At 40.1% G+C, this 23,935-nt stretch overlaps 1 protein-coding gene across 1 annotated transcript in view; it reads right to left on the bottom strand.

Annotated features, from left to right (window-relative positions):
- ACER3 (alkaline ceramidase 3) overlaps positions 1-23,935 on the bottom strand; it is a 140,086-nt gene that overhangs the window by 25,379 nt on the left and 90,772 nt on the right. Inside the window, exons 5-7 of the mRNA XM_004589864.3 lie at positions 10,129-10,210; positions 6,470-6,505; positions 371-429 (exon numbers count right to left, since the gene is read on the bottom strand). Of these exons, the coding sequence (XP_004589921.1) occupies positions 371-429; positions 6,470-6,505; positions 10,129-10,210 (177 nt within the window). The remainder of the gene's footprint in view (positions 1-370; positions 430-6,469; positions 6,506-10,128; positions 10,211-23,935) is intronic.

The raw sequence follows: 23,935 nt of genomic DNA, 5'->3' as shown, positions 1-23,935 counted from the left end.
TTCCCTAGGATAAGAATTCCTTGTGAGGTTAATAATGGCTTTCCTTTAAGATGTTCTCTAGTTGGGCAGATTGGAGAAAAATATAGTTTTTTAACTGTAGAATTTTTCAAGTTCTTTATTATACCATAAACATTACAAATTTTCAAAAGGAGATCATGATATACAACTTTTTTCAGGTTTCTTTGAATTTGGAACTCTCACATGAATTTAAATTGCCCGCTCCCTTATACTTTACCATAATGACTGTTGGCTTACAATTTTCTGTCAACATCTCTGCTGGAGTCGGCTTTGGTGTGTTCTTTAATTTAGGCTATAGGTTTATAAGACTAAATATACCTTATTTACAGTGTTGATGGTCCAAACAACTTACCACGTAACAATATAAATTGATCGTAGGACTAATGTGAAAACCAACATCCCATACATGACCTGATTTGGAAAAGAAAAACAAGTTAGCACAATCACTTATTTTTTTTTTTTTTTGCCAAAGTAAGTTTATTTTGTCTACTAGAAGAGTCCTCCAAATTCAACGAATACATTTATTATCTCTCCTTACATTTTAAAGAACAAAATTAAAAAAATGTTTGATTATATAATTGAGTAATTTTAACTTCTAGGGAAAAATTAAGACCTTATTTATAAATAAATAATATCAGAAGTATAATATCAATTCTGAATGGTTACATGAAGTTTTGACTATTTGCAGAAATCTAAACAAATGATACAATTTTGTTCCAATCTTCATAACTCCCTCCCTCCTCTGGAGCTTCATTTTCAGCAAATAATTGTGTTTCTGCCTGCACAGGCATCCTCGTTTGTGTTCCTTCTCCCATTGGCAGTCTCCAAAAATAAGAAGTAACTACTTGTTGACCCAGGTCATGCTGTTCTGTGCTTTGTACTATATAAGCTCCCACACATTCCTAGACTTCTTTCTCTTCTACATTCAGGACTGAATGTCTGTCTATTACTACATGGAAAAGTAAACCTAGTGGAAACATTTAATTTTCCCTAATGTGAAAGATTACATGCAAAAAATTTGTACAGAGTACAAAGTATAGTTTACAAATATTTACAAAGTCAACAGCTGGAAAAGCACCACTCAGGAAAAGAGAATGATCTGTTCATAACTCAGGGATGCTATGTCTCTTGTCAGTGCAACTGCCTCCCTTAAGAAAACCACTTTCCTTTTATAATAAGCCTACCTTTTCTTCTTTTTAAAGTGTATTTACTAACTTATACTGGTTACCTAACCATACAATCCTAAAATGCTATTTGTTTCTGAATTATAATAGGATTTTAATTAAATCTTAAATTGTGATATTACATTAAATGATCTTAAATTATTTTTATGTAATTTTATAATTGAATTTTTCCCTTTATGACTGCTATATTGTAGATATCCATGGTTTATTCATTTTTGATGCTACATACCAGTTAACTGGATAAGAATTCCATGACTTGTTTACCCATTTTTTTGCTGATGAACATTCAGTTTCCAGTTTGCATCCCAATGGACACCCTTATTCACATTACAGTAGAAACATAAGTTTCTCTAGGGTATGCTCTTATGTATTCAATTATAGGATTAGGGAAAATATATATACTGATATTATCAAAATGACTAAAACACCAAACTATTTTCTGAAGTGGTTACATCTATTTATATTCCAATCAATGTGTATGAGTATTTCTTTCTCAGTAAAATGTGAAACATCAGGAATAAAAAAAGTGACATGGGAGTTCAAAACCATAGCATGAGGCAGTCAACAGTCTACATCTCACCTGCACTCGCTTTCCTTGCTCAGGAAGACTCAGCCACCGGAAGGCCACTAAAAGGTTCTGTGCTCGAGCTCTTCTAACATCATGTTTCAAAACAGCAACCCAAACCAACATCAAGCTGGCCTATACCCTCCAGAGGAAACAGAATTAACATTTCTGGGCAAGGCAGCCCCAGCCCCAGGGAGGGTGGACACATTCTCTAGAGAAGTCTGCAGATTAACATGGCTTTGGGTATCATCAAGCATCTGTAGCTCTCATTTTCATATAGCCCCTCCAAGCTTGGCAGCAGGACCTCGGACTCCTTGGTGGTTTCTCTCTCTCGTTTTAAAGCTTTACATATATATATAGAAGTCAGACTTACAGAGAGAAGGAGAGACAGAATATCTTTCCTCCAGTGGTTTACTCCCCAAGTGGTTGCAACAGCTGGAGCCGAACCAATCCAAAAGCAGGAGCAAGGAGCTTCTTCCAGGTCTCCCATGCAGGTGCAGGGTCCCAAGGCTTTGGGCCGTCCTCCATTACTCTCCCAGGCCACAAGCAGGGAGCTGGATGGGAAGTGGAGGAGCTGGGGACCCAGACTGGCACCCTTGTGGGATCCCGGCATGTGCAAGGCAAGGATTTAGGCACTAGACTATTGTACTGGGCCACAGTGGTCTTTTTCTGAAATGACTGAAACAGCCAGTGTAGGTCAAAACCTCCACGAAGACCTCCGATGGTTCCTGTTCATCCTCTGCCTATTTTTCTGCCGCTCCTGATGCCCCAGAAGCACATGCAGGATTCTGAAGTATCTCAGTTGCGTCAATCGCTTTGAGGAAAATGAGCTCCTCCTTCATGTCACCTGTCCATGAATCAACACCACCAGCTGCCACTGCTGCCTTGCTTATTATGTTTCCATAGGTGGTTTATTTTTAAGGAATTTGTTCACTTTAGAAAATAAAAAAAAAATAAATTTTAAAGCTTATTGGTGTAAACTTGTTTATCATATTACACTAAACTTTTAAGACATTTTTGGTGGCAAAAACCCAATACATTTTACCATCTTAATTTTTCAGTGTACAGTTTAGTAGTTTTAGGCATTTTCACAATGTTGTGGAAGAGATTCTTAGAATTGTTCACTTTCAGCTTCCTTCTCATCTATCCCCTAGTAACCCACCATTCCATTTTCTGTCTTTTTGAATTCGACTACTTTAGATACCTTCTAGAGATGGAATCAAACAATGTTTTCCTTTTTGATCGGCTGATCTCCCGTACCATAATGTCCTCAAGATTCCCCTGCATGTTGTGGCACAGGACAGAGTCTCTTCCTTTTTGAGGCTCAATGATATCCCACTCTATGTGACACAAGCACGCTTTGTTTATCCATTCAGCCACCAGAAGATATCTGGGCTATTTCTACTGCTGCTGCTGTTGTGGGTGGTTGATGGAAATATGGGTTGGCAATTAATTTTCTGAGTCTTTGCTTTCAGTAGATTTTCAATAATCTCTTATGTATAAGGTATGAAAATGCTTTTCCCATTCTTTAGTTGCCTGGTCACTATTTTGAATATATAATTTGTTCTGGAGGTTTTTTTTTAATTACACATTTTATTTATTAGTAAGGCAGAGAGTACCCCACCAGAATCTAGGGGAGAAGCATTGTGCAAATTAATTATTCAACACTCCTGACTCTTAGTTGTCTTACCTATAAAACGAAGATGACAAATCCTATTCAGATTTTATTTTTAATAAAATAAGATAAGTCAAACTATATAAGCAATGTGAATAGATATGCTAGAGTAGACATATAATATTTGGCTCAGACTAGATATAATGCTAAAAATTTTTACTTTCCATCTTTTTAAAATATGTTTATCTTAGTAGTTTCCTTATCTCGCTAGTTGATAATAAGGTGGCATAAATGAAACAATAAAATGTAAACAAATCTGTTATTAATTTTTTTTCCAGTTTAAATAGTATGCTCCTTATCACAAACTCAGGGTCAAATGAGAAGGGAGAAGCATTGATATACTGCTGTGTCATGTCTAGAAATCTTTTTAAAACAATCATCTTTAGAAGACCTCTATGTCGGCAAGATTCTGGCAACAATGTTTCTGGAGACATCAGATGAGATCTTATCTGACATATTCAATTATTGATTTGTTCAATCAGCTGCTTAAAGAGGGTCCATTAACTTCTTAAACATTCTTTTTAATTTGTTTTATGGATGCTTTCCTTTTTATCTTACTTAAGATATAATGGTATTCCTATTCAATGTGCGAGCTTTATACTCTGGACATTGTCCTTTATAGGGTCAAATTAAATAAATGGCATTTAGTTCTCATCTGATCACCTTGGATTTAATATAGTGAGGAACTGATATCAGTATTTTCTTCCTCAGAGAAGCTTATCTGATATTCAAGACATATAATCCAGGATGTAGCAAACATTTTTTAGAGTATTAGCCCTTTCAATTCTAAATTTTATCTTACTATGAATCTCCCTAGGCTCAACTCAAATGCTTCCTTTAAGGAACATTTCATGATTTCTCTGTCACTTGATATCTTCATATGTATCTTTATTACATTGCATTATTATTTATTGCCTGTGCCTTGAACTATCTTGTATTAGTTACTTCTAAATTATATCTGTGAATAAAATCTGTGTGGGACACTTTTCAGGTGAGGAAATGAAGAAGTAGAGAGAGCGAGACATTGGCCCAGGAGCATGGGGTCAAGGTTCCAACTATGAAGCCATCGCTCGTTTAGGTTAGACAATGCTGTGTGCTCTTCTATTGTTTTGCCACTGAAAGCTATTTTAAATCTTGTCATTTACAAATTGCAAAACAATTTTTCTAAGTTTCTATCTGTAAGAATGTCAAGAGTTACATAAGGAGTGGGGAGCAACACTCAAAACTTGGACAAATACAAGAGTCTCAGAAAAAGCAGTTCTCTTAATGTACAAAAAGAACTGATCAGGGTTTTTGTTAAAGTCATACATATACGGTATCAATGCTAATTATGTAACAGATCAGCAATAAAATATTCTGGATTAGACATTTGAGACAAAGGCATCTTCAACTAAAACTTTCTATAGTAGTGAGAAAATAAAGTATAACAGTGAGCCACTTTCCCTAACCTTATCAATACCAAAGTAAATAATAAGAAATATACCAAGTGAGTATTTTGCAGCCTAAAATACTAGTTCCAATTCCATTTTGAAGTTTTTAACCAGATGGACTCTAAACTGTCACATCATTTTATATTATTATAATCTTCAAGGTTTGGGCTACTATAGATGTGAAATTCACTTTAGAAAACTGGATGAAAATTGTCTTTCCTAATCAGCTGGTGGTTGCAATTGCTGTGTTGGTTCTGTTTTCAGTCCCGAGTTGCACTGGAACCAATGGGTGTTGCAGTCCAGTCTGGTTCGGCCCTTACATCAACCAGTGGGAGCTGCACGGGCCCTGTGCTTGCTAGAACACACAAGAAACTAATCTGGGAATACCTCAAAGTATCTTTGGAGATCTCCCCACTTGAACTGCTAGACTCAGAATTCTAACCAAGAAAAGACAGAAGACAGAATAGGACAATCATTCATCTCAGCTACATGTTGGCAGCGAAATATGGGACAAATGGAGACTTTATGATGGACCATATCAATCAGTGGACCACCTCATCGAGCGAAACTGGCAGTGACTCATAACTGGAGAACTATTAACTCCACTTGAGCACATATCTCAGAGCATGCCCCACATCCGGGACTTGGGGTGGGCGGGAAACCGGGTGGGGCTTCTCCCTCAATATCCCCTTTTACCTCAGATACATGATGGAAACAATATGGACATAATAGCATTGCCCACCTCCCTATCCCCCTGAACCTTTTTTTTTTTTTCTCTTTCTTGTTTTTCCTTCAACTATAGTTAACTATGTAAAGATTGTCAACAACAATACAATAAAATGGATTATAAAAAAAAAAAAAAAAAAAAAAAAAAAAAGAAAATTGTCTTTCCTATCCATTAGTTGCTGCAAAACATCAAGGCTGAAACAGATAATCTGAATACTAAAATGGGAGATTATTGCAACTGAAAGCACAAAATACAGGGAAATTATGCTCATTAAAAACATTTAAAGAATAATTGGGGCCGAAATTGTGGCAGCAAGTTAAGTTGCTGCCTGTAGTACCCACTGGCTCAAGTCCCAGTTGCTCCAGTTCCCATCCAGCTCCCTATTACATCTGAGAAAGCAGCAAAGGACAGTCCAAATGCTTGGGCCTTATGGGAAACCCGGATGAAGTTCCTGGCTCCAGCCTGGCCTAGCCCCAGCTGTTATGACCATCTGAAGTAAGCCACACACACACACTTTCTTTGAGAGAGAGAGAGAGAGAGAGAGAGAGAGAGAGAGAGAGAGAGAGAGAAAGTAGATATGCTTTCTGGTTCTTTTTGCCTGTAAGAACAAAGCTGAACTTGCATTACTGAACACCAAGAACCAGATGGATCTGAAGAGTGGCAGTGGCTGTCAAAGGTACATTCCTGTAACCTCCTACTGGTTCTTGAATTGGCAACTGTGGTTTTACACACTGAAACTGCTATTTTATTTTTCAAAATCTGCTAATTTATTTTCAAAATTTTTCAAAATCTGCATATAATTTCTTAGAATGGGAAAACACAAAGTAGACATGTGTTATTAAGCAATCACATTATGATAATTTAAATTACCTGATGGAATATAGGCTCTTTCACTTTAAGGTAAACCTGCAAAAACATTAGATGAAACAGATGTAAATGAGATGCACAATGGAGAAGGGATACAAATCTATTTCAATAATGCTGCAAGTCCCATATCTCTGTTGCTTCCCTTATGCTATTTAGGGCTGACTTTAACCCTATAAATCTAATCAGATTAGGGTGGATGGCGCTAGCCAAATGCTAGCCTTGCCACAGGCAACAAAGTGCTTCAATCTGTTATGCATTCCTCTGACCTCCTCATTTTTGCATCAGCACCAAAGAAGACAAGGAAACATGGATTCTACCAAAAAATGAAGAGCAATTATGTTGAGAATTTCTGTAGTAGATCTACAGGAGATGAATGGAATTGGAGACAACAGCTGAATTTCAACTTACCTGCTTATTACATGTCTTGAGCGTATTTAACCTAAAGATTCACTTTTTTCCATATTTAGATAATGAAGAATAATGATAGTGAAGAAAGATAAACTGAAATAGGTGTAACTGCCTACCACAATAGTGGATACTATTAGAGAAGACATAAAACCAATTTCTTGTGCTCACCTCTGCTTCCAGAATTTGCCAACTCACTCACTCGTATTCCCAATTACACAAACCCTAATTTCAGGTGCCAATGACATGTGGCTGATTAAATTAATACTTACTTAAGATTTAGCATAGAAATATTTAAGTGACATGGCATAGAGGAATTGATCATAACTTAAATCATAACTATGTCATGATCCGTATCATTTACAAGACAAAATTCAAATGTCTCAGCCTGACATTAAAAATCTTTCATGGCTCCTATTTTTGTTGGTCCTCTCTGTTGAATTCTTGTTTCTTTCTAATCCTAGGTCCCAGAAAGTACTATGTTTCTTCAAATATGTTTCTTCTGTATCTTTAAATATGTTGTTCTTTGTTCAGAAATACTCCTCATTTGAAAATATTCATCTTTCAAGAGCCAATTCTAACTACACCTCTCTCTTGAAGCTTTTCTGATCCCTTTTCCATATAGCAGAAGCAACTGCTCGTTCTCCTATTATTACTGTCCAGATACAAACTTGGCATCTTTTTGTTGCCTTTCCCCATATTAAGATAATCATCTTTTTGAAGATAACAACTGACGTTCAATCTATTTGTATCCTCATAAAATGTTACATAATTTTGCATTTTGGCTATACTAAGTTCTTGTTTTTGGAGAAAGTATCTATTATTACTGCCAAAAGTCCAGATTACTTCCTTTAGGCACCCATAGACTTTTGAAAATATATTGTGTATGAGATATTATATATCTACAACTCTAAATTCAGTAGGGGAGAATGATTTTAATCTGAAATCCTTTTTTCAAAATACTAATTTCTTTTTAGACAGATAATGCTATCAAATCATGACTTTATTAATAAAAGAAATGCAAGAGGTTGTGTATCTTATTTATTTTAAGGCAAAAGACTGTGGAGTGTTTACTATTTTCCAGGTGTTAGGTTTCATAACTAATATGAAAAATATACTAATACTATCTTCATTTTATATACAATGAAAATGAAAGCTGAATGGGAATTATAACTTACCCATGTTTCCATAGTTACTCATTAACATTGTTGGATCCAAACTCAGATCTGACAGACTCCAAAGCATGTTTCTAACTACATAATCTCTTTACCTACAAAGGGATCTATTCTTGATTCTGCTACCAATTCTTTCTATATAAATTTGGTAGGCTAGGCAAATCATTGACACTCTGTGGACTTTGTGCTCTTTCTTTTATATATTTATAACTATATGACTTTCTTTTCCTCTCTGGAATTCAGGGATTCTCTCACTATTTGTCAGTACATAGTTTAGACAAAGGAATGTAGAAACTTAGAAAAATAGTGTACATGTACATGCTCTTCCAATCCCCTACTTTAACATCTCAACTAACTGAAAATCAGCTTCTGCCTCCAACTGCTGACGATATCCTTGTTAAGGCTACCAGGCCTTCAATTTAAAAATTTCTATCAGTTAGCCCTCAATCTTCATTTCACTCATTTGTTCAGAGACAAATAATGCTACATACTTTTTATTTCTAGAAATCTTTGACTATGTGACATCAAGTTCTTGTAGCTGTCAACATCTCCTGTTAACTTAGTCTCTTTCAAAGGTTCCATTTTTTTTCCCCAAAATATTTGGTCTTCAAGTGCCAGTATTCCTAAGTATCATAAGATTATAGTCATCTTGGTGGTCTATACAATCTGTGCCAGTTCATTACCACAATGCTAGCACTACCCAATACCTTGACAACTCCCAAATCTACATCTTCAGCTCAAGCTGTCAAGCCTCAGATATTATTAGTATCTACATATTCCAAGCTGAACTTAACTTATGACAAAAACCTACTCATTATCTTTCCTGAAAAAGCAGCGTATCCATACCGTATATCCTGACTGAGGAGTCAGTCATTCCAGACAACTCCTTTCTTACTCCACTTGTGCTCTAATTAGCTTTTCTTCATTCCCACAGCCATATTTCTTTAGTCTGAGTCTACTATCTTGCAGATCAAATGCAAAAGTCCTTGGTCTACCCTCTAGTCCCTAATCCATCCTCCACAGAGTAATCTTCCTAAAAGTCTATGATTATGTTCTTCCTCTACTTTAAACTTGTTAGTGGTTCTACACTGCATTGAGGATAAAAATCAAACTCATAAATAGGGCATATCAGGAAGGGTCATTGTAATTTGGTATTTGATTAACTAGATTCATCACTGCTCTCCACTTGCATATGTTCTACTCACATAAAAATCTCTGTTTAACGAGGCAATGAAGGTCAAGTACTCAGTATAACATCTGGCATATAGGTGGTAATTAAATTAGTAATAATTTAACAGGTTGTTCCAAGGCTCTTTGTCTATGGACACACAATATTCTAGAAATGGTTCACCATATACTTGCCCAGGGACCTGAAACACTAATCATCAGTTAAAACCCAGCTTAACTTCCTTCTTTATAAAACTTTCCTTGACTTCTGAAACAGGTTTTATCTGTTTTTCTGTGACTAGTTCTTATCTCCAGTATCCTAGTTGTCACCTTGAGATGCAATTCTTTGCCAACATGTCTTAGTTCTCTAATAGAATGGAATGAATCCCTCATGGAGAGCAACTACTTCTTAGTCATTATTTTATTAGTCATCATTTTATTTCTAGTGTGTGTCATGGAGACGTTTAATGTTTGCTGACATGAACATATTTCTTAATTTAAAAAAATGCAGTTTACTTGAGGAAAAAAGCACCTGGGTAAGATTAGAAGTGACTGCCTAGCACAATTTAATAGAAAGGGATTAACTACTAAAACAGCCACACTAGGCATGATAGAGCAGAACCAATCTCTTATTTTGGCAAATAGGAAGTAATATGCCCATCCACGATGAGAGCTAATTTTCTTGTATTGGTACTACTTTTACAGGAACAAATTTTTAACTTTAGTCTTATAGTGAAAAACTGTAAACAACACTTGAACAGGAAACAAAGGAGTATCTCTGTGAGGTATTCCAGTTTTGTGCATGAACATTTCAGTTTGAGCAGGATGGGGTCAACAGTGGGAGTAGAATGCACCAAACTCCACAAATGGTCATTTCACATATACTTGATTTGTGAGAAACAAAATATGACTTACTGTGGTTACTATTAAACTGAACAGAACTAAGGCAGAAATCAGATGGTAGTTTACTGAGTTCTTGCTCTTGAAACATTCAAACCTTTAAAAAAGAGAGAAAATTTTTTTAGAATATATTGCTAGAAATAAATAGAATGTTATGTACCACTTGCTTATGTAACTCTGTGATCTAATTAAATTCTTAATTTCTTCCTGAGGTAGAGTAACTAGGTAGTTAGCTTGGGTCTGAGTGAGCTGGAAGTTCCTCTAAGCCCCAGAGTGTAATGTCTTTATCTGTCAAATCAACATCAGCCACCTTTCTAAGATGCCCCTGTGTTTCATCTGGAACCAAGAAGGAGGAGAAGCCAAAGGATGTATGAAAACAAAGCCTCATGTGAACATTACAGAGGGGTCATAAGCATCCCAGATGGTTTCAAGCATGATAAAGCACCACCCTTGCCTCATAAAGCAGACGGGGAATGGGTGAGAGCACTCCCTTTCAGAAGTGGACCTTGATGGGGTGCTACTCAGAATTCCTGCCTGGCTAGGTGCAACTCTCTGGCCCACTCAGAAGGGCTATGTTTCTCTGAATGTGGTGGCTCACTGTCACACATGAATGTATGCCTTCTCCCTCACTGTTAAATAAATTGTGTTTCTATTTGCACACCTATGTAAATGTTTTCACATGGATTATTACCTCTGTGAGGCAAGAACCCAGCATACAATCAAAGTAGAGATGCAGGTGAAACTCAGGTTTCTGTTTGGGGACAGTGAACGTGAGTGAACAAGTGAGGGAATAAACAGAGGAGTGATTTTCAAGGAAAGAAAAATGAAAGAGAAATCAAACATAGGAAGTCAAGTGGAGAGGAAAGGTGGAAGAGGGAGGGAACAGCCAGCTTTTCCAGCTCTGGTGAGAGAAGGCTGTACTTTCTGCTACTGGGCTCTTTATAAATTTCTCATGTTCTTTCAAAAAAGTTATTTCTTAACTCTGGCTAGCTGGAGAGGGTTTATATATCTTGTGACTAATGATCCCTAATTAAAGAACACTACTACAGGGACTGGCATGGTGGCCGAGCAAATTAATCCTCCTCCTGCAGCATCAGCATCCCATTTGGATGCCAGTTCATGCTCCAGCTGTTCCACTTTTGATCCAGTAGGGACTCATGGCCTGGGAAAGCAGCTGAGGATGGGGACCTGCACCCATGTGAGATCTGGAAGAAGTTCTTGGCTCCTGGATTTGGATCGGCTCAGCTCCACTATGGCCATTTGTAGTGAACCAGTATGGATGGAAGATTCTCACTCTCTCACCCTCTGTCTCTCCTTCTCTCTGTAATTCTGTATTTCAAATAAAAACAAAATTTAAAAAAGCACTATTACAAAACTATTTTATTATAATTGTTTTTTTTCCTTATCTTTAGCCAGTCAAACTTGACTGTAAGTTCCTATATGTAGGCTTGAAAAATATCAAAATATTTAGTCACCAGGATAGTGCTTGACAACAGAAGATGAGAAAATAACTGGATATTACCAAGTATCCAACTTTTGAAGACTGCAATGGTCAGGGCTGAACCAAACCAAAGCCAGGAGCTTCACTGGGACTCCCAGGTTGGTGCAGCGGCCCAAACACTTTGGACATCTTCCACTGCGTTCCTAGGCTCATTAGCAGGGAAAGAAAGAGAGGTGGCAGAAACCCCAAAACTTGTTCTCCTTTCCCGGACAATGAGAGTAAAGATACTATGGCTGCATTTTCATATTATGGCAAGCTCTATCCTTTCCTACTCTACTGAACTTTGTATGTGTCTAATTTTGATCATATCGCATGGAGGCTGCTTATTTCTGGTTCTGTGTTCTTTACTAGACCACAAATGTGTTGAAGTAAAAGACTACTTCTTATATAATTTTCAAATTTCTAATGTCCATCACAGTGCCTGATGCATAAATAATATGCAAAAGTGTTTTATAAACAAATAAGCAGCTTAATTTCATCTCCACGAGAACTGATAGTAACCTCTAGTTTTACAAAAGAAGAAATAGAAAAATTAAATGAGTAACATGAAGATATCAAGTTAGTAAATATGAAGCTAGAAATGGAACTAGCAGTTTAGCATTCCTATCATCTAAATGATACCTGACATAGTGTAACCAGGCAGTTAGTAAGATTTTAGGTGAGATGAAAATCTTGAATTTCTGCAAAGTGATGCTATCTATCTGTTAGTTTGATAAGCCCACCTTCTAAGGATGCATGTGTATCCCATGTGTATGCTTGATCGGAGTACAATCCATGTTCTTATAAAGAGTTAGAAAAGCAGGGACAGACATGTCTAGATGTGCCACTTTCATTTTCATTTGGAGGTGCTGCTCTAATTTTCCCTATTGCTCACAGTTAATCCTTTGATTCACTCATGATGGATATTTCTCTATGGAAGAGAGCTCATACTCATGCATGAATATGCTTTCTTTCCTCACTGTTAAATAAATTCTGTTCCTATTTGCACATGACACAAATCTCCATACAAAGATCCACTACAGGAGACAAAACTCTAGACTGGAAATTAATGTATTCATCACCCACATCAATACTCAATGTTCCTTAGCACTTGGCACAATAAACACAGGAATGCTCTGAACCAAGTACATAATGAATGTCTGGTTCTTTTCAACCTGTTCATCCTTGCTAGTTTAGGAATATCTCCTTTTAAGATATACAAATGTCAGAATAGATTTTACTGTGTTATGAAAAAGAGCTAATCTAGAGCCAGTGTTGTGGTGTTAAATAGGGTGAGCCCCTGCCTCTAACAGTGGTATTCCACGTGAATGCTGGTTTGAGTCCTGGCTGTTCCATTTTCAATTCAACTCCCTGCTAACGGCCTGCAAAAGCAGTGGAAGATGGTCTGAGTGCTTAGGCCCCTGCTCAGTCCTGGCCATTGCAGCCATCTAATTAGGGAGTAAAACACCACATGGAACATCTCTCTCCCTTTGTCTTTCTCTCTCTGCCTTACTCTCACTTTCTGTAATTCTTTCAAGTAAATAAGCATTTTTTTATCTCTAAAAATCAGTAAATACATAGAGCATATCTGAAACTATTTTTTTAAAATTGGGGAAAGAAAACTATATAGCAAGGGCCAATTTCTCAGGCTGAATCTGTTGTAAGTGAAACTGTACTGGCACAAAGTTATATTCATTTATTTACATATAATTAACAACTGCTTCCACATTACAAAAGAACTGTAACCCTTGTATTGCAAAGCCTAAAATATTTATTCTTTGACTCTTTAGAAGTTAGGTAGATCCTGTTCTAGATCTTGTTGTTACTAAACCTTGAAATAGAGCTTTAATGCCATGTAATCTTCCTTTTATTATTTCCAGATAAAAATTTGTCTTAGTAATTAAAAGTAAGAGCCAACAATGATGTGGTGTCTTACAGTTTACTAAAAACAAAAATAAAAATAAAAATAAAAATAAACCTGCCTTTCCCCAACAATGGCAATTTCTTGAATAAATCTGCTTCCTAATATCAACTCCTTTGGTGAATTGCCAGTACAGCATCAAGCAGCCCAGGCTTAATTTTATCTGGCAACATTCTTACAGCAAGTTACAGCTTCATTTTGTCTATAAAATGGTATAATATCCATTTATTCTGTACAAGCATTAAAAACTAGAGAAGTTATAACACAGTACCAAGTCAATAAATATTCCCATGCACATATATATATGTGTGTGTGTGTGTGTATATATATATATATATATATATATGTATATATATATATATAAAAGCTGTATATATTTGAAAGTCAGCATTTATAGTAAGGGAGGGAGAGACTGAGAGACATCTTCCATCCATCACTCCCTAAATAGCTACAGTGGCTAGGGCGGGGCTGACCAAAGTCAGGAACCAGGAGCCTCTGCCAGTTTTCACACACTGGTACAGGGGCCCATGCACTTGAGCCATCTTCTACTGCTTTCCTAGATGCATTAGCAGGGAGCTGGATCAGAACTGAATTGACACATGGGATGCCAATATTGTAGGCAGTAGCTTAACCCCCTAACCAACAATGCCAGCCCTAACCACTTATTTTTCAAGACTGATTTTTTTTTTCCCTAACATTCAAGAACAGAAAATTAGCTTGATGTTGAAATAAATGGAAAATGATCCAAGAAGGAAACCTTGGACTAGACTAGTTTGTAAGCTTTTTCATTGTTCTCTTCCATCTTTGTGAATAGTTAATCAAAATAATCATAGTCTTGAAAGCACTTATTTTGATTTAGAATTAGAGTTTATGTAAAACAAATGTTTATTTAGTATACAACTTCAAAGCCAAGAGCAGAGTAAGATGACGCACTCACTATACAACTAGGAACATACTTCTCTTTTCAGAATAGCTTCTATTAACAAAGAAACTTTATCTAAAAATTTATGGCATAATTACAAAATATTTGTTCATATTTATACATAGCCATTACTCAAGGAAATGTTTCCTAGGGTAATGTCCATGACATAGGGAGGTGGAGAAAAGTGCCAAGCCACCTGAAAATAATGGTTCCTGTTATCTCAAGACACACAGGATATGGGTTTGGTTTCCCTGGCTGTGAAGATAAGTATACCCCCTACCAGGGCCAGGCTCATGCCAGTTAGATGGGACCGAGCTGACTTATACTGATCCATAGCTCATTATACACTCATTGTAACACACTAGTGAGCTGAATGATACTCTGTCAGCTACAGGAAACACTGAACCATATAAGGAGTAAAGAGCTAGAAGTTAGAGTCAAGAAATCTCCATCTACATCCCATGAAAATCATTAATATTCCTCACCCTTATTAGAATGTGTCTCCCACCGCCCTCATTGGGCGGTGGACGGGATTGGGGTGGGGCACAACCTTGGGCCTGCGGGCTTAAACTTCAGCAGCCAGGAAGCTGCTGGGGGCTGCAGGAGGGAGCGTCTTGCTCGGATCCCGATCCCAGCCACCATGTGCTCATGGTGAGCTGGGCCTGGGCCCACCTGGATTCGAGGGCTGCTTCCTTTCGGGTGAGTACACCGAGGGGGAGTCTCCTGGACTGGGTGGGTCCAGGGCCCACCCACCGCCCTCATTGGGCGGTGGACAGGATTGGGGTTGGGCGCAACCTTGGGCCAGGGGGGAAGTCTCCTTTTGGCGCCAGGCTCCACCTGCTAGCCTCCCGGCCAGGGAGCTCTGGGGTATTGGTTGTCTGAATTGCTGCTTAGATAGCTCTAGGCTGACCCCACTGTTTCTGGGATCTGAGTCAATCCCAAAGATTTCCAATGCCAGTAACTCTTCCTTTGAAGAACTTCTAATCACTTAACAATGCTGAGCTGTGAAATTGTTAATGGAACAGAATGTACTGAGCAGGACTGAGCAAACCTTAGCCTACAAGCAAAACTAGAAACCAGCATGGAGCACAGGTCATACTGAGCTAGGCTCTTGCACCTACTGGTCCTCAGAGCAACCACGGGTAGGTGCGTGATTTACGGCTAGGAACAGGCCCAATTGGGGAGGTAAGGGGACACCCTAACTGGGTTGAGGTTCCCACCAAGGGGCGTGTGTGCTGGAATGGGGGCTGCGTTCTATCTAGGAAACAGTTGTAGTCACCCGAGGCACTAGTGTGGGCTGGGATTGGATGCACCAGGCCAGTTCAGACCCCAACACTGTCTGGTGTCATGGAGAACCAGGGTAGACGTAGGACTGACTAGGCTGCGTCTCAACCCCCTACTAAGCCATGTGTGAGCTGTATGTGGGTATGGACGAGCCATGGTTGGGCTGAAACATCCAACAACAAGAACCAGAATGGGGTGAAAGCCAGCCAGGAAAAGCCACTGTTCCTGCTAGGACAGGAGGTGAACTGAGTAGGGTTGGCTCAAGGACCCCCTGGTATGCACAAAATCTGGCATTGGGAGGGGTTCAGATGGAGGAGCCTGGGCAACTCCTCTGGCAGGACACAGTCCCTGCAGGTAAGTGCAAGAAGCATGATGGGAAACAGCCCAGAATAGGCCATGGAAAGTTTCCCACTGGCACGCATTCGGCATGGGTCAGGGGCAGACCAGGCTGAATCAGTTCATGTCATCCACTGGCAAATCCGATCACCAGAACAGAGTGTGGGTTGAGTCGGGTTTGGTTGCGACAAAACCAGTACACATTATGGAATGTCAGGGCGTGGTTGCCTGTACTGGATTTGACTGCAGCACCCAACCAGCACACGTGAGATCCAGCAAGGGAGGGGCAGAGCTGGCAGGGGGATCAAGGGGCTGGTTCCCTCGCTGGACAGCTACTCCCACTGGAGAGCGTGGGCTGGGATGGGGACAGACCAGACTAAGCAAGGCTGCAACACCTGTGCGCTGCATGTGACTAGATCAGGAAAAAGCCAGGCTGGGCTGATTATTCCTGCAAGTGCAAGCATAAATTAGAGTGGGTGAGGGATGTTTGGGCTTAGCCGCAGCATCAGCTGGTAGCAGCTGGCATTGGGGACTAATTCTGTCAAGTCAAATCACAGAACCACATAAAGAGTGCATAAACCGGGACTGAGAGAGACCTGGGAGGGAAAAAGTGGGTTCCCCCTTCTTGGGCCACTATTCCCGCGGGAGGGCATGAAAACTAGGACGGGGGCTGGGATGGCTAGAAAGAGGCACTCAACAACATCCGTGAGGGCTGGATGGTTGAGTTGGTTAGATGGAACTAATACCCATTGACAAATACAAGAGCCAAATGGGATGGGGGACAGACTGGTCTACTGCTACACATACTGGCAAACCAGGGTAGGGGGCGGGCCTGGTGGTGGTTATTGTGGGTTGCCCCGACTAGACTGCAGCTCCCACTGGTTGATGTAAGGGCCGAGTATGTGCTGGGCAGAACCAGACTGGACTGCAGCACCCATTGGTTCCAGTGCAACTCGGGGCTGAAAACAGAACCAACCCAGCAATTGAAACCACAGCTGATCAGGGTGATGGACTGTGCCGGGCCCTGTGCTTGCTAGAACATACAAGAATCTAGTCTGGGAACACCTCAGACAGTTTCTTTGGAGATCTCCCCAATCGAACTGCTGGACTCAGAACTCTAACCAAGAAAAGACAGAAGACAGAACAGGTCAATCATTCATCTCAGCTATATGTTGGCAGCGAAATATGGGGCAAATGGAGACTTTATGATGGACCATATCAATCAGTGGATGACCTCATCGAGTGAAACTGGCAGCGATTCATAACTGGAGAACTATTAAAACCACTTGAGCAAATATCTCAGAGCATGCCCCACATCCGGGACTTGGGGTGGGCGGGAAACCAGGTGGGAAACCGGGTGGGGCTTCTCCCTCAATATCCTCCTTTACCTCGGATACATGATGGAAACAATATGGACATAATAGTATTACCTACTTCTCTATACCCCCGAACCTTTTTTTTTTTAACCGTAATTAACTATGTAAACATTGTCAACAACAATACAATAAAATAAATTAAAAAAAAAAGAATGTGTCTCTCTTCTCAATAAATGACCTATAAAATATTAACCACAGCTCAGAGATGGGGCTACACCCCTTTTTGTAGGCCTCTCTGTGGAGTATGTATCTTCCCTTTCTCAACATAATGCTTGCTGCTCACACTTTTGGCTCTTCTTTGAGTTAGACTTGACCTCCTTGAAACAAAGGATACCAGAGTATCAGGCAGCCTTTCCTGTTCTGCACCACCTAGTTAAATTTCTGTCCACATCACAACATTATTTCCCTTTGAGGACAGGATACTTTGCAGACAATAGTTTCTCCTTGCTGGGACCAGTAGATTCAAACTTCATTTTAAACTCAATTCTATGTTAAATAACACACCAGCACCATGATGGTTGGCAATCACCATGAAAACCATGAGACTTTCAAAGGAGACAAAGAAGGTGGCTCCTCTTCTGAGAATTACATTGCTCCTTTCCCAGAAAATCCATAAGTGTTCTTCCCACATATTGGCATGTTGCTCCCTGATTCCTGTTGTCCTGGACCTGTGTGAGCTTGCAGGCCTAATAGCCAACTAGTGCCAATGGCCCCAATCTCCATAAACCAAGGCCCCAGACTTATTAACCCATAGATAATTCAAGATCGGGGTCTGGTTGTCGCAGGTAGCGCCAAGGTCAGAGTCCAGAACTGAGGAGAGCAGGCACGGGCTGGCAAGCTGAGATAAGCAAGGAATGCGTAATCCTTCCTCACTCACCTGTTATAAATTGTGCCCTGCTTGAAGCTATGTCAAACTGACCCTAAAGAAAACTTTGTAATTGTACTGCTCGGGGCCCGCGTTTTGCGGTCGAGTGGATGCAGCACCATAACGTAAAAGGTCTGTGCCAGAGTTTGTGACTGCTTCTGTATAAATAAAGGGGACAGCTTCCTTGCATGGTCCATTACGATCCTGAAATTGTAGTGGTCCATTTTTTTCTCTCTACACCTATTGCATGCACGCTTCTCGTGTTCCAAACTCGGCTGCAGAGGTTCATATGTGGTCAAGGCTTGTGCTTCCCTACTGTTTGGCTACTGAATAAAGCTTGTGCTATTGACCCTCAGTTTCGGTTTCATCACTGGCTTTATGATACTGAATGCACAAAGGACCATATTTTGGGGCTCTCTATTCACATAATGGGGGTAACAAATTGGGAAGGATTAATGGACTAATCACCTCTTGCTCTGGGGAAACTAAGTTGTGCTCCTGTCTGGATGCTGAAGGACTGCAAAATGTCACTCTGGTATAGACTGAGTTGTATTCAACAGCCAAGAAAGGATCAGATTTGGGGTAGCTCCAAGAGTAAGTGGTGAGGAAAGAACTCCCAGGGATAAGCAGATTGAAGACATCTGTCCAAAGCCAGGGCCAAGCACAGAGACATCTGGCACAAGGTTATCAGTCGCATCCCAAGTGTGGAGTCTGGGTTTTTAAAATCTTGGAAAAGGGCAGAGGAGGCTCACTGGTGCCATCTGTACTAGGGATTCCATCCTGGAACCATTAAGAGTTGGCAGAGGGACCACATCCATCACCTGGGCTATGGAGCATTCTGTAGGATGGGTGGTTGTTTATGTGCACAGTCTATGCTTCAGTGGACATCTGTATCACAATCTTCTTGTCTGTCCTGATTCCTCCTTGCCTTTTATTCTGAAATTTCATTTTTTACTCTCTTGTGTTTCCTAAGGAGGGTAACTGCTTCTCTAAAAATACACTCCTCTGCTGTTTCATTTAATAGCTCCCATGACTTGTTTTCTTAACTTATACACATTTTTCTTTGAATTTCCCTACATACAAAAAGCTTTTTCTCTACTATGATCAGTCTGCCTTTTGCATTCTGCTATCATCCTTTACAATCTTTCTTGGCTAATCTCATTTCCTCTGCCTGAATCTTCTTATTTCTCTCTAGTCTCTGCCGACTTTTCCCAAGCAATGGAATATCTATCCCTGAAACCCAGTCCCAGTCTTCTTGGAGCCAGGCTCTGAAATGGGTGCTGTGTGCTGATATGTCACCAGCTGGGTGACAGGTGTGTGCGCACATGGGTAGTCATGGTGTCCCCTGGCTGGCACACATGACTTCTCTCACCAATATCAGACGTCATAGCTGGTGATACTGCCTCAGATGCTGTTCCTTGTAGCTTTCTATTCTAGGTCTGGGGCTCCCAATCTCTGTGGCACTTCTGCTTACCACTTGAAAACTTCATCTCCAGTCCTAGTATCTGGTCCTAGTCCTGCCAGCACCTGCACTGAACTGAGTTGTTAGCCTGGGGGTAAGCTGGGACTCTCTCATTAGGGAGGTGCCTATCAGAAATGAGGACAACCTGGCTACCATGTACATACCATTTACCTACTCCAATCTTTGTAAGTGGAAGGATTTTTCAATGGGCTTGATGGAGGACCCCAGAGGGATTCCTTAAACTGATAAAAGAGATCTCCAAACCCGACCAACCCACCAGGACAGATGTCCAGATTGTCTCAAATGTCTTCCTTAGAGGAGCTGAGAAGGCCTTAGTCACCCAAAGGCTAGAGAAAAAGAAAATAAGTATAGTGCTGGTCACAGAGTATCCCTGCTGGAAATGGTGTCTAGACCAGATGGGGGCTATTGGGATGAAAGAGATACAAGTCATCTGACCCATTTTAGAACCAAGATCTTTAAATAGATACAAGCAGCAGGGGAAAAAAGCCCACACTTTGAAACAAAATCCAGGGGCTCATCCACAGACCCTCCAAAAAAATCCCTCCACCTTCACAGCAAGGCTCTGAGCATTTTTGCAAATAAAGACCCTGATTTCAGCTAAGGGTTTGATGATCCTCTGATCCCATTTTACACCTCAAAATGCCCCTCCTATTCAGAGGAAGCTATAGAAGTCACAGTTACAGGCTGGTGGAACTGACTTTTTGGGTTTTCAATAAGTGATATCCAGAGACTGAGGAAAAGATGAAAGCACAAGAAAATGGTCAATCCATTGGCCTTCACCCTTCAGGTTAGCCTGGGCCCAGGGAACAACAGGGACTCTCCAAAAGAGGTTCTGAAACTCCAGGTCACTCAAACTCCAGATTAGGAGGATCCAGGAAATACCAGAAGACCAGGGAACAACAAGTTCACACACTATAAGGAAGAGGGTCACTGGAAAGGAGAATATCTCCCACACTTTCAGAGGCAGCCAGATGGTACATAAGGGTCTGACTCACCCTGGCAGATGGCACAATTACCGGAAAGAGAAGACTGAAGAGGCCAAGAGGCTCCTTACAAGTCCTTAAAAGTTACCGCTGACCACATGGGAGCAGAGCACAGACGGGGAGAAGTTGATCTTTAAGTCCACATGGGTCTTCTACTCAGTCTTGAAACAGTCAGAAGGATGGCATAATCCAAGACAATTGTGCCACTATGGGAATGGAGGAAAAGTCAGCAATAACAGGTCTTTCTTAGTGCACTCAGAGTATGACCTAGATGGACAGGTATTGGTCCACACTTTAAATATGCCTGAGTGCCCTATACTCCTATTAAGGTGAGATCTTTTCTATATATTAGGAATAACTATGTATTTAGCAGATAAAACTTGTAAAATTGAAAACTTTAAAACTGAAGAAAAGATCCTCTCTTGGTTCAAGACTTCCATACCTCAGTCCTGGAAAAATTCATTCACCAGTAAAGTTACCAAGAGGCCATTCCCAGGTCTGGACAAAAGACAAGGTGAGGAGAGTCAGAAGAGCCTTCTCCAAGTTAAGTAAAAACAAAGACATATTTGTCTCAATAAAAACAATATTCCCTTTAAGCAGAAGGGCTTAATAAGGATCACACCTGCCATTGATGAATTGTTAAAACAGGAGTTGCTCCAGTTGTGATAACTCCTTTGTAATACATCTTTCTGTAAATAAAGCCCACTGGTAAGCTTCCTCTGATATAAGCCCTGAGGGTGATAAATGAGGGTGGCCACAGAGGATAGGTGGTCCCTAATCCAAACCCCTTACTTTCTACCCTTCTGCCAGACAGGATATAGTACTCTTTCCTGGACTTAAAAGATACTGTCTTCTATATGTCTTTAACTTCAAAATCCCCATACCTCTTTGTTTTTAAATGGCATAATTCTCAGAGTTCCCTTACATATCCAATTGTGTGGACAGTCTTTCCCCAAGCATTCCACAAAATCCAGGTACCACATTTGGGGAAGTCCTAGAAGAGATCTTTGCCGTTGAATGAGGGACTCTACTCCAACATGTACATCCACATTGTCAGTCCCACCAGGGAATTATCAGTTTAGAACACAAGGGCAGTTCCTAATCTCCTAGCTGAAAGAGGCTACAAAGTCTCACACAAGAAAGCTCAAATTTCATGTGGACAGATAAGAAATGTAAGGCTTCTTTTGGAAAAAGGAAACAAAGAAATGATATATCAGTTTCAAATTCTGAGGCTTGCTGGGAATGGCTGGATTTTGTTGGAAGTAGGTCTCTAAGTTACCCATGACTTGACTTCTGTGTAAACAGGTAAAAGGAAAGGGTTCCATTTGGATGGAATTCAGAAAGTATCCGGGCATTCTAAGACATTAATGAGTTTAACGTTCAGTTCATGAGCACCCCAACACTTGGTCTGCTTCACCTGAAGAAACTCTTCTATGTTTGCACCATAAGAGAACAGTGTGGCCCTTGGAGTGCTAACTCAAAAGCTGAGTTTGCTTACACAAGTAGTAGCCCATTTCTCTGAATGACTGAATCCAGTGTCTACTGAATGGCCACCCTGCCTCTGCTCATTGGCTGTTATTGCCCTTCTTTTAAAAGATGTGGAAAGGGGCCCAGCAGCGTGGCCTAGCAGTTAAAGTCCTCACCTTGAACGCACCGGGATCCCATATGGGCGCCGGTTCTAATCCTGGCAGCTCCACTTCCCATCCAGCTCCCTGCTTGTGGCCTGGGAAAGCAGTTGAGGACGGCCCAATGCATTGGGACCCTGCACCCGCGTGGGAGACCTGGAAGAGGTTCCAGGTTCCTGGCATCGGATCGGCGCACATCGGCCCGTTGCGGCTCACTTGGGGAGTGAATCATCGGATGGAAGATCTTCCTCTCTGTCTCTCCTCCTCTCTGTATATCTGACTTTGTAATAAAATGAATAAATCTTTAAAAAAAAAAGATGTGGAAAAACTAAGTTTTTGGCAGCTCCTAACTGTTTGGATGCCTCATCATACCTAACCTTTGAAAAAAGAAATGGAAGGAGGAAGAGTAGCTGTCTCTGGCAGACCTCTTGAACTATAAGTAATATTTATAACCCCAGTGTAACTTTCAGAGTATACCACCACATCCTAAATTTTACAATTCGTCTTCCTGCTAATGATGGCTAAGTGTCCCAAAGCTGTCTAGAAATACTAAAAGAATATGTTCCAGTAGACCAGAACTCAAAAGCAAACATCAAATGCTGAACTTCAATAGTTACTGACAAGAAGGAAAATAGGGGAAACACAAGTTAGTCCTCCTAAGTGAAAGCTTGGCACTTTCATCAACAAAAAAACTGAGTTAATTGCTCTGTTCAGGACACTGGAGTTGGGTGAACAAGCAGCCTTTAAAATGCTATTGATTCTACACATTCACATTCCATCCTACAAGCACATGGAGCTACATGTTAACCTCTGAAAATAAATGGGTCAAAAATAGTTTCGAAACCTTTCATCTTTTGAAGGTTATCAAAAAGCCTAAAATTGGCTGTAATACACTGGTAAGTCCACCAAAAAGGGGTGCATTGAAATAAGGAAGGGAAACAACAGAGATTTAGTGGCCAAATAACTGCAGAGAGAGGGACACAGAAGATAGGGCAGCATGATTCTCCAGGGCAAAGAAACAAGGAATAAAAACATGGGAAAAAAAGTAAAGGCTTCCTATAGATGTGAAGGGATGATTTAAAGAGTGGCAGATACCAGTTGGGGGTTAAAATACCTTACTTGTATCTAGGATATACAGATTAAGAAAGAAAATAGAGTTAGCCAAGTAAAGGACAACTGTATGAAAGAAAATATGGTGTAGCAGTGAGGCATATCAGTCATTTGCTCTTCCTGGGCCTTTTGCTGTCTTATTTTTCTTGATTTTTGCATCTCTTAAAATGTCTCATCCGTGTCCAAACAAGTAAAGGCTATAAAATTTATTATTCAGGAGTATGAACAGCTAAGTCTTCAGCCAGATGATATTCAGACTTATTGAGGGTTAGCTAGAGAGAACTTTGAATCCTCTCCTAGGTCTCCTGCCAGTTCTCAAGTTCAGCTTGAAGAAGTTATGGAAGATAACCTGTGTCCCCCAGTATTTCTCAAGAATGAGGAATGAAAAACATATGAAGAATGAAAATAAGAAAAGAGGGGTTTATTATTAAGGGCAA

The sequence above is a fragment of the Ochotona princeps genome, chromosome 4 (genome assembly GCF_030435755.1).
Source record: "Ochotona princeps isolate mOchPri1 chromosome 4, mOchPri1.hap1, whole genome shotgun sequence".
In the NCBI taxonomy this organism is placed as follows: Eukaryota; Metazoa; Chordata; class Mammalia; order Lagomorpha; family Ochotonidae; genus Ochotona; species Ochotona princeps.
The sequence above is the reverse complement of the archived record's forward strand: the minus strand, read 5'-3'. Positions and strand labels throughout refer to the sequence as shown.